We start from the raw sequence: 15,437 nt of genomic DNA on the forward strand, positions 1-15,437 counted from the left end.
ATGATTCCAAATGTAATTATATGTTTGGAATACTCATTAATAAAAACTCTAGGAAACCCGCTTTGGCAGGGGGGTTGGACCCAATGATCTCGAGGTCCCTTCCAACCCCTACAATTCTGTGAAAACCTCATGAGTATACCACACAAGTTGGTTGATGTTCATTTCTTTCCTCTACAAAGTCTTCCCAGACCTCTCAAGTGTCATTTCATTTCTCATTTTGACTTAACTATATTAAAAGTATGTGTGCAGATCAGCTGACAGTGACTCTTACACAAAAGTCATCTTCAGCAAAGGTGGTTAGGATCCCTTGAAAGACCCAGAACGTAGTATAAAACGGTATTAACACATTTCTGTAGGGTTTTGTTTTATCTTTAGTTAGACTTTTAAATTAGGTATCAGTAAAACTTCTTCAAGACATTGATCGGTGGATACAATTGGATTAATTTAAAACTTAAGGAAACAAAACAATCTAGAATTTCAGTAGCAATTTGGTTAAAAACTTTGTAACATTTTACAAGCACACAATTTTCCTTCAACAGGGAAAGCATAACTTTCATATTCTAGCGGATGGTCTACAAGGGCTGCTTACAGCCTACAACGCAGAAGCTTTCATGAGCAGTTCTCTGTCTAGCTCTCCAGCTGCGTGCAAAGACAGCAATGCAGTGTTTTGTAATTGATCTCAAACGATCAATGGAAGACATGGAAGCTAAAATGTACTACCAGATTCCAGTACTCAGTGAAGCATCTAGAACTGGCAATGATCTAAGTGTAAGATATCTAGCAGCAATTAAAAAATATATATTCTGAAGTGACTTAAGGCAAACTGAACTTCTGTTTTAATTCACAGAAACATACCTGCACTTTTGTGAAGGAAATTGTAACGGTTAACTCTCAGGAATGGTTCAGGTATGAATGACTCGTGATTCGGGACAAATTAAAATGAAAAACCTTACAAAAAAACACTAATTCTTTTATCTTTTCACTGTTTTGACAATGTGATAGTTATATTTAATAAATTGTGCACTTGGAGGCAAAACGGAAACTACAAGGACCAAAACAGAAATCAGGTTTAACACAAAGAACTAATGGCATAAAGCAAATGAAAAAAAGAAAATCAAGAAATAAAATAAAATAGTTTAAGAGATATCAACAAAATAACCTAAACCAGTTTTTGAGAGAACAATTCCTACAATTTCTTGTCTCTTATAGCAGCAATACATACTTATGGACTCCATGACTCCTGAAATCTTCCACTTGAATGAATATGGCAAGAAATATAATACAATAGTCTGTTTCAATTCTTGCCTTTGGAAAGACTTTTTGGGCAGAAATAGTGTTTCAATGACTCTGCATTTTCATTTTGTATTTGTATCTTAAACCATCTCCCATTCCATCTGAAAATCCCTTACTTGTGCACTTCAAAGCCCTCAGGCTCAAGAATCGGAGCAGACTCACCCCATCAGCAGAAAGGAATCAGAAGCAAGCTCTGGTTTCTGCTGTAAGCAGACTTATCTGCCATTCCTTTGAACCGCAACGCATTCAGCTGGGAAATCTCAGTTAGGAATCTCTCATCTGGGTGTGCTTAGAACTGAGGAGAAGTGGCCACTAAATACCAGTGGCCAGCTGACAGCTCTGTCTGATTGTTCAGCCCACAGAGCTGCACAGCAAGGGCAGCAAGGTCTGCAGTATGTCCTCCAACAAATAATACAAATATGTTGTAGAAGAATTCAAGCACTGTTTTTTATTCAATGTGTACAATTTTTTAAGCTTTATTGTCATATTCCTCAACTTATAATCACCTTACAGTTTCCGAAATGAGAGGATAGGTCTTTGCAGAACAAGAGTTCACTAAAAACAGTGAAAAATTGTATACTTACTCTGACTGTTTTATAGGGTGCAATAATGTTTCTTTCTTTAATGAGAAAAGCCTGAAAAAGCAAGAATGTTAGTTTTAGTCTGAAAAAAACCACACCACCCCAAACAAAAAAAGAACACATCCAAAAAAAACCAAAATAAACCCAAACCCACATCAATAATAAACATAAATCCTGATAAAGGCAGAGCTAAAAACACTGTTTAAGCAGTCAAAATACTGGATTGCAATATCCTGCTTTAACAACCCTACATGAACTGCAGAAAAACAATGACCTTTTGTAGCTGCTAACCACAAAAGGGACAAGTGTCCAATGCATTTCAGAGGCCTACTCACTTATACAGTCAATTAGCGAGCTTTTATTCCCATCATATGACCTTCAAGGAGTTGCAAGATTAAAGGCAGTAAACATAGCCACCAGTCTGGCCCCATTCAACATACTCCTCCCCACCTTTTTGTCTGGCAGCTCATGTCCCTCCGGTTCTGCCCTGAAAGGAATGCCCCTTCCCATAGAGGGAACTCATGAAATACTGAGCCCTCTCAAATGAGCTCTGTCCACTGCCAAACATTTTGCTTCCTGTTCCAACAGCCACAAATGTCAGATTTCCTCTCTCATTCAATAGCTCGCTTTTGAACAGTTTTGTATTTCTGATGCTACTCAGATCTGGAGAGGACCTTCCCCTCCTCCCCCTCCAAAAAAAAAAAAAAAACAAAAAAAAACCACACATGAAACCTTCAGATTTTTCTCTTCACAGCTCCTACACAAAGGTTTAACTGTTGGCACACTGGTTCATCACCTTATCATCTGCTGTCTCAAAAGGTGTCAAAAGCCAGAAAAGTCTTGTTTTGCCCTGTCCATAGGAAAGACTCAAACTTGTTAAAATCTCATGCCTGATTAAGACTAACTCAGTCCTAAACTCCACAAAAGGCACCAGACTGCACTACCAACTGCATTATTCTACACCACGGCCTGAGAACCTTTCAACACACCAGGCATCCACGTGGCTCCACCAGACCCAGTGCTTTGGTTTGCTTCCTACAGGGAGCATCACGCCTGTGGGTCTGCATTCAAAGGCAAATAAAGAAAACCAAAACCAAGAGAAATACTGTTATCAGCCTGGCAGATGAGGGTAGAGCAGTGGACACTGTCTACCTGGACTTCAGTAGGGCTCAGAAGCTAACATCATAGCTGACCTTTGCCGTGTAACAACTCACAGTACGGGCAAGCCAGCAGAAATTGAGCAGCATGCTTAGAAGCTTGAAGGCTCAGCATGCCTCTTTAAATGCTACATCAAATAATAATGGCAATTAGTTCCTTTCATCTGACATCAGCATTTACAGACCTGAACCAGGCTACAGGAGAATAAAAATCAGAGTAAGAGGAACCTACTTTATACTCAGCACTTACTTCTGTACGATAACTAAATATTATTCTACACTGAAAGTCCCAAATTCCAAACTATGAGGGAAAAGCCAACAGCACACATCAAAAAACATATGGAAGCAGAACAAAAAATTTAGCATACTACATTAACTTCATATTTCGGAGGACCTTTCTCCAATTATTATTTATATTTGCTGGTTTATAGTCATTATTTTTTAGTTTTCTTGCTACATAAAGCAAAGCTTCTTATCCAGCTATGCATTAACAGCTTTGAGCCCAAAGAAAAGGTGAACATGTTGAAGATGATCCAATTATTCACTGTGTACAGTTTCCTACAAGACAGAAATTCTACTAAAAAAAATATTCAGAACTAGATCATAATTTATCATCAATACAACCACTGAGTGAGTACTTTACACTTGAAAGTCCCTATGCCTTTTATATAAAATACCAGCATGTATCATCACAGCAAAATGTTTCAGAGCACTTCCCCAGTGACAGGATGACTGGCATGCTACACGTAGTGGGACAAATAACATTTGCCACTCAAAAAGTTAATTCTCTTTTCTTCATGGATGTTTTTATACTCATCTGTTCTTCAGAACATCAGTGTATGGTACATGGGATGAATAAGAGGTGTAATGAAATAAAAGACAACACTTTTTTTTGACCACCTGCAAGTTTGCATGGAACAATTAGAAATACCTATAAACAACAACTGTAAAACACTCAATATAAAAAATAGCATAGACAAAATTAAATGCTTGTGTACCTCTTTGACTGCCAGAGTACATAACACAAGGCTTTCAATCCTTGGTAAAGACATTTTACCTTCTCAAACATTCTAGCATATTTGCATTTCCTATCTCATTTCTGTTCTTTCCAGAAATGAAAACATGAGGGGTTTGTTTTAAGCTCTGGAACACTTATCAGCCCCAATTTTGCAAAGCTTGAAGTATATTCTATTAGTTAACATTAAGTACAAACATGTTCAAATTAATCAGAACTCATTACTGAAACCTGAGCCCGAATTTTAGGATCAGTCAAAGTGACTGGGTGGACATACAGTAGAGTCCAATGTTTTCATAAAGCTAACTGAAAGGATGAAGATGGCTTTGCCATTGCAAATATATGCTGCAGAAAGAAAAAAAAAATCTATATATATCTGTATCAAGATGAAAACAAGGATGATTAATAACCACTTTGAGATCAGTCTATTCGCCTTTTTCATTCAATTCTAACATTGCCCTAAACTCCATTATAAAATGTAGTGTAAAAAAATCTTCTATAGTTTGAGATTTCCAACAACAGTCTCACATTAATGCTAAGGTTTTTCACATCAATTAATTGTGTTTCCAGTCAACTTCTCACCCTAAAATTCCAGCTCTGAGAAAGACAACATTAAAGAATGTAACCTTTCATGTTTATACATCAAGAATCTGTTATATGCAGCTCTTACCTGATTACATACAACAGAAATCCCTCCAGATGTTTCCCTAAAATGTAAATAAGATATTTAAAGTGATGGGCATTTCAGCTTTTTAGAGTTAAACGCATATATACAGTAACTCAAATTCACATACCGAGTGAAAGGATTATTTGCTTCATTGTCTTCTGGGGCTTTTATACTAATGCAGTCTCTCAGTGGTATCTGCAACAAGTAAGAAAAACACATACCCCTTCTTAAAAGCTTTTTAAAAGGAATCTTAATTTATCAAGAACTTGCAAGGTTGCAGTGCTTACCTTGATAATGGGTTGGATATTTTCATCAGGTTCAAAAATTATTGATTTTGAACAGATTTTTAGAGAACCTCTGATTTTTCTAGAGGAACAAAAAACAAGTAGTAGTTGTTGTGTGTGTTTTACAGATACATGAGACTACAACGACTAGAGCAAACAAATGTGTGTAAACCTTTTGTACCTTTCATCCCTGCAACCTTTATTTATGATATGATTAGCTGTGTGCTGTTCAAAGTAATATTCTTCCAGGTTAAGAAGCAGCAGTGAAAACCTGCAAATAAATAAACAAAAAATATTTCATTAGAAAGAAAACACCATAAAACAGTTAATGTTCTTAATAAAATATATCAAGTGTTTGGGAAATCTTCACTAACATATATAGAAACATAAAATCATTCAGGTTGGAAGAGATCTTCAAGATCATCTGGTCTAACCATCCCCCTACCACCAATGCCACCCGCAAACCACGTCCCTAAGCAGCACGTCCAACCTTTCCTGGAACACCCCCAGGGATGGTGATGCCACCACCTCCCTGGGCAACCCGTCCCGATGCCTGACTGCTTTTTCTGAGAAGAAATGTCTTCTCATTTCTAACCTAAACCTCCCCTGATGTAACCATTCTCTCTAGTCCTATCCCTAGTTACCTGCAACCTGAACCTCCCCTGGCACAACTTGAGGCCATTCCCTCTGGTCCCATCACTAGTTACCTGTGAGAAGAGGCCAACACCCAGCTCCCCACACCTTCCTTTCAGGTAACTGCAGAGAGCAATGAGGTCTCCCCTGAGCTTGCTCTTCTCCAGACTAAACACCCCCAGTTCCCTCAACTGCTCCCCACAGGACTTGTGCTCCAGGCCCTTCGCCAGCTTCGTAGCCCTTCTCTGGGCACACTCCAGGGCCTCGATGTCCTTCTTGTAGTGAGAGGCCCAAAGCTGAACACAGCATTCGAGGTGTGGCTCTACCAGAGCAGAGTACAGGGGGATGATCACCTCCCTGGTCCTGCTGGCTACACTATTCCTGACACAAACCAGGATGCCATTGGCCTTCTTGGCCACCTGCGCACACGGCCAGCTCATGTTCAGGTGAGCATCAACCAACACCCCCAGATCCTTTTCCTCTGCACAGCTTTCCAGCCACTCTCCCCAAGCCTGTAGTGCTGCATGGGGTTGTTGTGGCCAAAGTGCAGGACCCGGCACTTAGCCATGTTGAATCTCATCCCACCGGCCTCTGCCCATCCTGTCGAGGTCCCTCTGCAGGGCCTTCCTACCCTGTGTGTGCCCTGTCGCCCTCCCAACACCTGAGAATTAATTAATTTAAAATAACTTTTTAAAAGAACAAGCCTGTATGGAAACTTTGTATACACATAAAGATGATTGACTGATGCTCTTCCAAAACAGTCAAGGTTAGATATTTCAGTCTGTTCATATGTCTGAGGCGGGAACTATCCTAGCATAGCCAGTCTTTATGTAATAAAGATAATAACAACACAATAACAACACTACATTTAACTCGGATCAGTGTAAGCCAGTCAAAATATGCAATGACACAAAAGGTGGAGCAGGAACTCACATGGTGGAATGGAGAAGATAAGATCTTACCAGGGCAAAGCCAAGTGACACTGGTTTCAAGTGTTAAGTGCAAACCACAGGCATGGTTTTTACAACATGGCTGAGCCACGCTATGGATACCCTCTAAAATAGCATTCTCCAACAACTTTTTGGCATTTTGTACCAGTGCCAGTGTTTGTTCAAACCCACAGGAAACCTGTTTATGGGCTAATCCAATAGAAAACAAACCACAACAACAACAAAAATTGAAGAAGTCTTCTCAAGCATTTCATCGCAGGATCACGGTAATGCCAACACTCACGCAAGGCAAATGCAAATAGGTTAGGTTTGATATAACATGAAACTACATCCTCTAACAAATTAACTGCTGCAAGTAATGAAAGCTCATCAGCTCTACTAACAGGGTGAGCACAGGGTCACCTATGCATTTCAGCAGCAGGGAATGACAGCAAGTATCAGCACAGCAGGCAGAGCAGCAACATCTTATTTCCCTTCCACATATGACAGCTTGTTTGTCTGTGGAGCCGGCCTGATCCGCAGAAGTACTTAACATTTATGCACATCCACGCTTTGAGCTAAGTTCTGCATTGTGGTCATGAGGTGCTTTACGAGGAATGCTTGTGACAATGCTAATAAGCACCAGGAGTCCCCAGAGCAGTATGGCACGTTTAAAAAGCAAGCAGTAAACATGTCGAGAGTTCAAGAAATGAACTACATATTAAACAGTCTGCTTGTTAGGGCAGCATATTTCATACTAGAAAAAAAACAAAAACAAAAACAGCATTACTGGAAAATATATCCTGTTTATGTAAATTTTGTGTTGTGTCTGTGTTGCACTAAATGCACCAAGGCAAAGGTTTGCTGTACTTACAAGTGGGTCCACACGCTCAACACCTCCTCCTGACACCCCGCATCCAAGACTCTCTGCCCTAATGTTCTCCTGCTTCTGCAAAAAGTCCAGTGCATTATCTTTGCCCCTGTGTTCTTGAATACAGGCGTTTTGTGATGCCATTAACAAACAGTTAAAGTTAAAATGTTAGAAAAAAATACCAGTTACAACAGTATAAGCCATATAAATCTCCTTAAGAAAATTCAATGCGAATCCACAAAGGTCACTTCTGCCTTTCCCCCAGTTACCATTACCACGTGTTTCTTGAATATCTGAGGTTTCCAATGGAGTTTCAGGGGCTTTGCCTTCACATATCATTTCTCAGAAGATACAGTACCAGTTGCCTTCTGTTTCTCATAAAAGTTTATCTTTCAAACTCACTGCAACCTATGAATGCACATCCTATCAACAGGTGTAAACTGAATTCCCAACTTTCAGAGGCTTTGGTGCCATCACTCACCTTCAAGAAGCTAAAATAGAAGCTCCAGCTCTGCATCTTGAAGAAAAAAGCTTCACTAGGAATATTCTACATCCTAAGGGGGTAGAGAAGTATGAAACCATAGCGGCTTCCACATAGCTACCATTAAATCCCATTTTTCAACGCATCACCTAATTGAAGTCACACAGGACAAACTTAAGTTTTCTAAGTTCCACTAGCCAAAATATTTAAAGTTAGGAACAAAGGTAACACTCAGATTTGCTTGTAAAATCTTCCACTTTTTTGTCAGGGAACAGACACTATGGACACGAGGGACAATCAGCTTCACAGCAATGATGTTAGAGGTCCCGTAAACCTTCTTTTGTGACAAGTGGTAAATCACGTTCGATAGAACTCATTTCTGAAATACTGTAAGTAAGTAGAGCCACTAACAGTAATTGTATCAACGGGGTCCCTCGTGTGAGCCTTCACCACACACAATGATACTTCAGGCTTGCCAGGAGTTTTAACAAGTATTTACAGGTACCAGGGGAACAGCTCACTCTCTGGTACATGGCATCAGCAGGCAAACACAGTGTTGTGAAGGTCTGAAAAAATAGGAGATCAATAGCTATACAATTATAGCAGTGGGGATCTTCAACATGCAACTAAGCAGATGGACTGCAGAGGAACCAGCAGGGTGATTGTCTTCCGAAGAACTACAGAAGGTAGTCGAAAGACACTTGTGGTACCAAGATGACTGACACACAAAATTTATGTTATCAGCTGCTACATAGTCCTATGGCAGGAATTTGTACATATGTTTGGTACAGAGCTAGAATAGTAATTTGATTCTTCTGGGTATGACAAGAGAAAGCAAACACACACACAAAGGAAAGGAATGATACCCAAGATACGAAACAGACTAAATGCATAGCAGTGGAGAACTGTATCTTGGTCTCAAGCCACCGAGCAGCTGGGCTATTCCCTGTGCTGCATAAGCCTATGACTTACCATGCTGCCCTGGAGAACAGCCTGGCTCACAAACCCAGTGTCAAGTCACGTAAGACCAGGACTAGGTAAGCCTGTTCCTTTTTCCTCATGTCTGACCCTAAGACATCAAGAAAACTCAACCTCAGCCATCAGTCAGGCAAACATCTAACCAAGGCCTTCCAGTGAGAAGAGCCAGACTGCTTCAATAATACAAGTGGTTTCACCCCCCCCCCCAACAGAAAAACAACAACAGAATCTATTTGTATCTAATTTTTCCCCAAAAAGCAAACCGTAAGTATCAACTGACAAATGTACAACACCACAGCTGAATCTAAAATGAAAAAGATTTTTTTTTCCTTTTAAAATTATCACCAAGAACTAGTACCTGGAAAAAGAGGTTTTGTTCTAATGCAAACACCTGTGTTTTTTAATAAAAAAGCAAAGAGATCTTCTACGTGTGGCTGCTGCTCTCAAACCCCATATTCCTCTCAAACCCTGTATTCCTATAGCACAGTAACAATGAATACTGGCTGCTATTGTTTCGGGCAAACACAAGAGGATCAAGTTTGCGGTATTTTTCTTAAGCATCAGCAAGTGGCTCATTTTAATCCACTTTTGAAATGTATAACCTCATTGTTACTTGAGACTTCCTTGAAGTTGAATCACTTGAAACAAGTGATTTCATTAGCATTTATTAAAAATAGCATTACCTTTTTCTAAGTAGCTATCTTCTCTTGGAAAGCTCATGGAAACCAACTCAAATATCCTTTGAAATCAAGCAATGAAACTCATACCCTAGCATATTGTATGATGTGTTTATGCTGGCTTCCTAATAAAGATACATTTCACAGGCTTAACATTCACAATTTTTGTGGTCACCAGGCTATTTAGTTACTTACAACAGATTGATGAGGTCAGTAAGCCACATTTCTTCAGAAATTTCTTCAGGCATTTCTTCAGATACAATTTACTATTTTTTCCTCATACATTGACCTTGACACATTAAACTATTTTTAAAAAGCGATATATTGATTTGGAAGTGACAGAGAGGAACAAAACAGACAAGATTTTCAAAGAAAGCTCAGATACTGTTAAAATATCTGTATGGGGGAATGCTCAATGCCTTATGTTTTAGCTTCTTAGCAGTCTGGTCTTTATCCTTGAATAAAGTCTTGCCAACAGTAAGTAAGCTTTCAAGAAAGCTTCTCAGAAAATGATATGTGCCTAATGCATTTGATCATTTCAAAATCTGAAGGAAAAAGGCTTTAACAGCTTCCCTTGTCCAACCCAGCCTACCAGCTTCCTCAGAGACCACTTACAGTTCAGGAGACAACTCACTTCAAACTGCAGAAGCCATCAAATTAGCAGACAGAGGAACACCAGCTTCCACTCGGAGCTGCGGAGTTCCCTCAGGATAGTTTTGCACAGGTTTAATAACCTGAATGAGTTCACGGAGGGGAACAACAAGTAACACAGACTGTACAGCATGAAGGGGTCGGGGGCAAGAACACCGTGGCCAGAAACGAGACCTTTCTGCTCAGAGGGCAGCAGCCCTGCTGTCAGAGTGAGAAGGCAGCAGTGCCCCTTCCCAGATGAAATGAATCGGCAGCCTCCACGGCCAGCAGGGCAAAGCCTCGAGCTTTAACACGGGTGGAAGGGCATTTGAGCTGTTACAGGGTTTGCATTAAACCTGAGCTGTATCTGAGACCAACAGCAGAAGCAGCTTGGAGGGAGAAAAAGAAGAAACTTCAATGAAGGCCCTAATAGCGTTTCTGTGGAAACATCTTTGATACCCACCCGCATCCACTGGTGTTTGTCCATTAACTCTTTACTCATGAGGATCAATCTTTTAATAGCTGTTGCTTAAAATCTAAGTACCTACACTTAAGTGTAAATTAAAGCATGCTAATACAAATTTGCTTGAAGGCTTTTTCATATTCCTGTTTGTGTTGTCCCAGAAAAGTGGCATTAAGAAAATAATAATAAAAAAATCAAATGGAAGTGATGTGGAAGGTGTTCCCTTGTGATGAGAATCAGTATTGGTTCAAAAAGTAGCTTCAGGGGAAAAAAAAGGAGGAAGGGAAAAGGAGAAGGCAAGCACCTTGCCAAGACAAACAGAACTTAATCTGTAGCAGGAAGAAGAAAGAGTACCGCAGGTAAGGCTGGTATACAAACAAAGAAGTGAAAAACTCTGGTTGCTCCTTTTTTTTTTTTTTTTTTCATTTTTGCCTTTTTCAAAAAGCTCCAACATAATTGCCACTCAGAAAAGGGCTGAGGAATATGAGTCAAGAACACACCCTAGACGCATACAAAAACTAAGCAGGACACTAAGCAGCAGGAGAACACTTGCAAAACCTAACCTCATGTGAGGTCATCTCCTATAAACAAGGTTTGGGAACCCAAATTGCACCCAAACATTCCTAGCATTGTTCCAAGTAAAATACAAAGCCATACACTGAACTCTTCATTTACCAACTACAACTTGAGGTTTGTAAGTCCTGCCAAAATGCTATAAAATATCCCCCAAGTAGAAAGTGTGTTATATCAGGCTTGGTTCTCAAAGACCAAGTGAGATTCAGCAGGGAGAGAACCATAATCCAACCCGACAACAACAACATAAAAAAAACAAACCCACAATTTATTTTATGCACCAATGTCATCTATCACCTGAAGCACCAAATCAGGTACAGGAATGAGCATGCAGGGACCAGCATCTCAGAAAAAAAACAAACACATTTACATTATCCAGAAGAAACAGCAGCCAATTGATCCTGCTTTAGATTCTTCATCTGTGATTGAATTGTTTCCATTTCCACCACTTCATTGCACACGCTGGGAAACTACTGGGGCAGAACAGTTTCAGGTGGTTGACTGGACACACCTGGGACAATCACTTGACCCAATACTGAAGTACAGTCCTCAGAAGTACACTGCCAGGGACGAACAAGCAGGCCACCCAGCTCAGCAGCAGCCTGCAGGTACACAAAACCAGCTCTAAGTAAACCTCGTCCTAAGAGCAAAGTATCTATCGGCCAGCTGATGCATGAATAAAAGTCTTCCTTATGTGTATTTTGTCCTCAGAGGCTAAGATAAGGCTACATACTTAAACATGAAACAAAAAGCCAAGGGGACATCAATCTGCAGGACCTACATGCTACCAGTGTGTTGTCTTACGTGAGTGATGTGAACAGCAAAACAGATGAACTCCTCGAACAGGAAGCCGAGCAGGCAAACCAGCAGAACTATTTATAAAAAGCCTCTGTATCAAGTGTTAGATATGCCTACATTTGGGCACACAGCCAGCAGAACCCGGAACTCTATTTATAAAGAGAGCAACAACCTCACCAAAACGCCACATCATTTCATTTGAAGTTTAGTAACTAAAATTATTAAAAAAATAAATCAAATATCATACTAATGAATGCTGAGTGCTTTTACAGATTAAATTGGGTAATCATGTACACAACACTGCATTAATTAGAAGGGAACATAATATCTTTCTTCTCTCTGAACACCTAAGAAAAGTGAAAATAGATGTCTAGCAATACAGATACATTCGAAGTTAAAAATCCTGCCAAAATTAACCCAACCTCATTAGGTAGATTGATTTGTTTAATAAAAAATAAAGTAAAGCCCGTTCTTTGTTCCCAGTGTACAAACATAGGATATTTTAGAATGATGTTCTTTTTTTCTAGAAAATGACATAGTAAGAAAAGTAGACTTACATAATCAGATATTAAATCAGTCCAAGTAATTAGTTTAGGATTTTTTCCTGATCTCTTAGAACTGATCTTCCTTCCTCCCCCCAGAGAGCAACTATATAAGAAGATTAACTTTTTACCTACTGTTTCACTGTGCTCTCAACCAGAACTTTCATAGCTGGCACATTTGCTCATTGCTTTATATAAAAACAAACAAACGAAAACAAACAAACAGCAAACTAACAAAGCCACACATGAAACACCATTATCACAAAGTTTCAGAAAGGCCTGGTCATCTCACTCGGAAATAACTACAGCAAGATTACTGAAGATAAGAGAAGTGTGAGCTATTGTCCCTGTACCAATTACCCAGCAAGAAGGCTAAAAGAAAAGCTCCCAGAGGATGTCATTTCTATTAGGCAAAATAAACAGCTTTTTTGGTGCTGTTTTAAGGCAGGACTGCCTATTAGGAAAACAAAAGACAGGATTTGATATTTCACAGCCAAAAACGTTTTAAATTGCTTAAGAAATATATTACGATTTCCTTTTTTTTTTTTTTTCTTCTTCAGAAAGGCACAAGAAGAGAGAAAGAGAGAGAGGGGAAGAGACACAATACATATGTGTGTGTGTGTATATATATATATATATATATATATATACACACACACACCTGATTTCATATATACACATTTACTCTTATTTTACACATTTGTCAAATTAGGCAAGGGGAAGAAATAGAGAAATGAGTTTGCAGATACTTAGATGGGAAAAGCTACAAGTAAAAATGACGACAGAATTAATCTTTCATGATGTTCTCAAACTACAAACAAGAAGATACAAGGTCCTAAAACGCTTCCAAGGAACCTTCATTAACTGCAGATCAGTAATGCTGACAGACATTGATAAGTTGGTTTTGTTGTCAGGGCTTTTAGGAGAGACTTTTATACCACTTGGATCTTTAGAGCAAATCTGATGAGTCGTGGCCTCTTCCTCAGTTTCTCAAAGAAGCAGAGACAAGTTATGTTAAAACCTGAACAGAGCTATTATAGTCATACTTCTAGCTTTTCCTACAGTGAAGATGTTTCACTTCACAATTAAAAATCCTTCTCCTCCTCCGAAGGAGCTTGTCCATTCTTCCTCCAGGACCCCCACAGTTAACTGAAAACACAGCAGTCCCCAAAAGCAGCAAGGAAAAAGATACTCGAGAAAGCAGAAAAGGGATCCAGAATACGTTCGGCCTTTGGAAGCATTTCAAAAGCTGTAGCAGCTTCATCGGCTGAACACCTATGAATCAGAATTTATACGGGCAAAGTGAGCCAAGCCCTTCGTCACATGTTTTTCTCCCCAACAATAAACAGCACTGTGCAGCCAGGGGCAGGGATTTGCACAGGGCTCACGCGGGCCCTGCTCGGTGTCCACGCGGGCCCCTGTGGCTGCGGACCCCCCAAATCCTGCAAGGGGAGGGAGGCACCTGGGGGGCACCAGGGTGCCACCAGGGTGCCGTGCCCTCACCTGGCATAGATCTCCTACGGGGCGATACGAAGCTTTATGAAAGGCTTTGAAACTTTCTGACGAGCCCGGCGTCGATGAGCCACATAAAAGAAAGTGTGACACAAGCTAAAAATAAGAGAGCGAATTCCGGCCAGGCGCAAGGTATGGGCTGTTAGTCACAGGCACACGAAATGCAGCCGGAGAGCAGGAAGGGGGCAATTGCGTTTAGCGCTGTAAGGAGCTGTCAGCCTGTAATTGAGGGGCTGACGAAACCCGCATCGTAACGCTCAGAAAAATAACAAACAGTGAAGCAGCGCTGTGCCGCGACACCAACACAACCCAAAACATCCGAAATGCAGCTTCCACGCAGCTGAATTCAGCCGAGCGAGCTCATTTTATCCCCATTTCCCCAGCTTTCCCCTTCCAGCCCCGGCTGCGGGGACCCAGCACGCACCCCCCTGCAGCGAGGGCGCAGCGGGCACGGCGCCTGCCGCCCCTCCGTCCCCCGGCACCCTGGGACCCTCTCGCCCGAGGGGTCCGTGCCCGGGTCCGGGTCCGTGGCCGTGGCTCTCACCTCTCCTTGGAGTACAGCTCCTGCTCCAGCCGCCTCCTGCGGATGAAAGCCATGGAGCCGCCCGGCCTCCCCGCCGCCGCCGCTGTCGCAGCAGGCCGGGCCAGGCCGCGCCTCAGGGAGGCGGGGAGAGCAGGGCCGGCCCGGCGGGTCGGCGGGGTGCCTGCCCTCAGCTTCCTTCCTCTTCCCCTTCCCCTTCTCTTTCCTTCCTTAAAACTCGAGCTGTGCTGGTTTTTATCGTCGCAGGTCCAGAGGAGCAACGCGAGTCGCCAGCTCGCAGCAGGGCCTGTGCCCGAAGTGGTGTCGGGGGGAATGGTTTGGGGTTGGGGTTGGGGTTGGGGTTGTCCCTCTCCATGGGGCTTATTCAGAGCAGGAATGCAAGCCTCGTCCTCCTCCCAGGGGTTTAAAACCTAAAAAACCTCCGTGGCAGGAAGAGGGAAATAAAACCCCACACGCTTTTAGTCCGTGTCACTGCAGGGGCATCTGAGCAACCTGTAACGTGTGCGCTGACACGGTTTCACGTGAGGTAGGAAAACACTGTTGTTTGCATTTTTATAAGTAAAAAACATAAAATAAAATAAAATTGAGTCACGCAGGGAATGTGATTTTTCACGTAGGAATAAAAAGAATTATAGGCTTGTAGGCCTCGAGTCTGTCTGATCTAATCTCTGCGCTGAGGCTGATTCAGATATATGTTGATCAGTGTTATTCAGACAGTTTCAATTTGTGGACCCGTAAACATGAATACAAGAAGTGCTGTATATGCTAAGAATTGATCTGCTTTTGCCATTTGTCTTTCAGGGACGTTTTAG

At 41.2% G+C, this 15,437-nt stretch overlaps 1 protein-coding gene across 2 annotated transcripts in view; it reads right to left on the bottom strand.

Moving 5' to 3' along the window:
* The window catches only part of NSMAF (neutral sphingomyelinase activation associated factor), a 36,736-nt gene extending 21,960 nt beyond the window's left edge, over positions 1 to 14,776 (bottom strand). The window contains exons 1-7 of one of the 2 annotated variants that reach the window (XM_084281813.1): positions 14,629 to 14,730; positions 11,603 to 11,834; positions 5,179 to 5,268; positions 5,001 to 5,079; positions 4,841 to 4,908; positions 4,717 to 4,753; positions 1,878 to 1,928 (exon numbers count right to left, since the gene is read on the bottom strand). In XM_084281813.1, coding sequence (XP_084137939.1) covers positions 1,878 to 1,928; positions 4,717 to 4,753; positions 4,841 to 4,908; positions 5,001 to 5,079; positions 5,179 to 5,268; positions 11,603 to 11,604 — 327 coding nt within the window. In that variant the 5' untranslated portion in view covers positions 11,605 to 11,834; positions 14,629 to 14,730. Of the gene's footprint in view, positions 1 to 1,877; positions 1,929 to 4,716; positions 4,754 to 4,840; positions 4,909 to 5,000; positions 5,080 to 5,178; positions 5,269 to 11,602; positions 11,835 to 14,628 lie in introns of both variants that reach the window. The other variant, XM_084281812.1, reaches the window with a different exon arrangement.
* Positions 14,777 to 15,437: the final 661 nt, after the last annotated feature.

The sequence above is a fragment of the Netta rufina genome (assembly GCF_964035555.1).
Source record: "Netta rufina genome assembly, chromosome: 2".
Classification (NCBI taxonomy): Eukaryota; Metazoa; Chordata; class Aves; order Anseriformes; family Anatidae; genus Netta; species Netta rufina.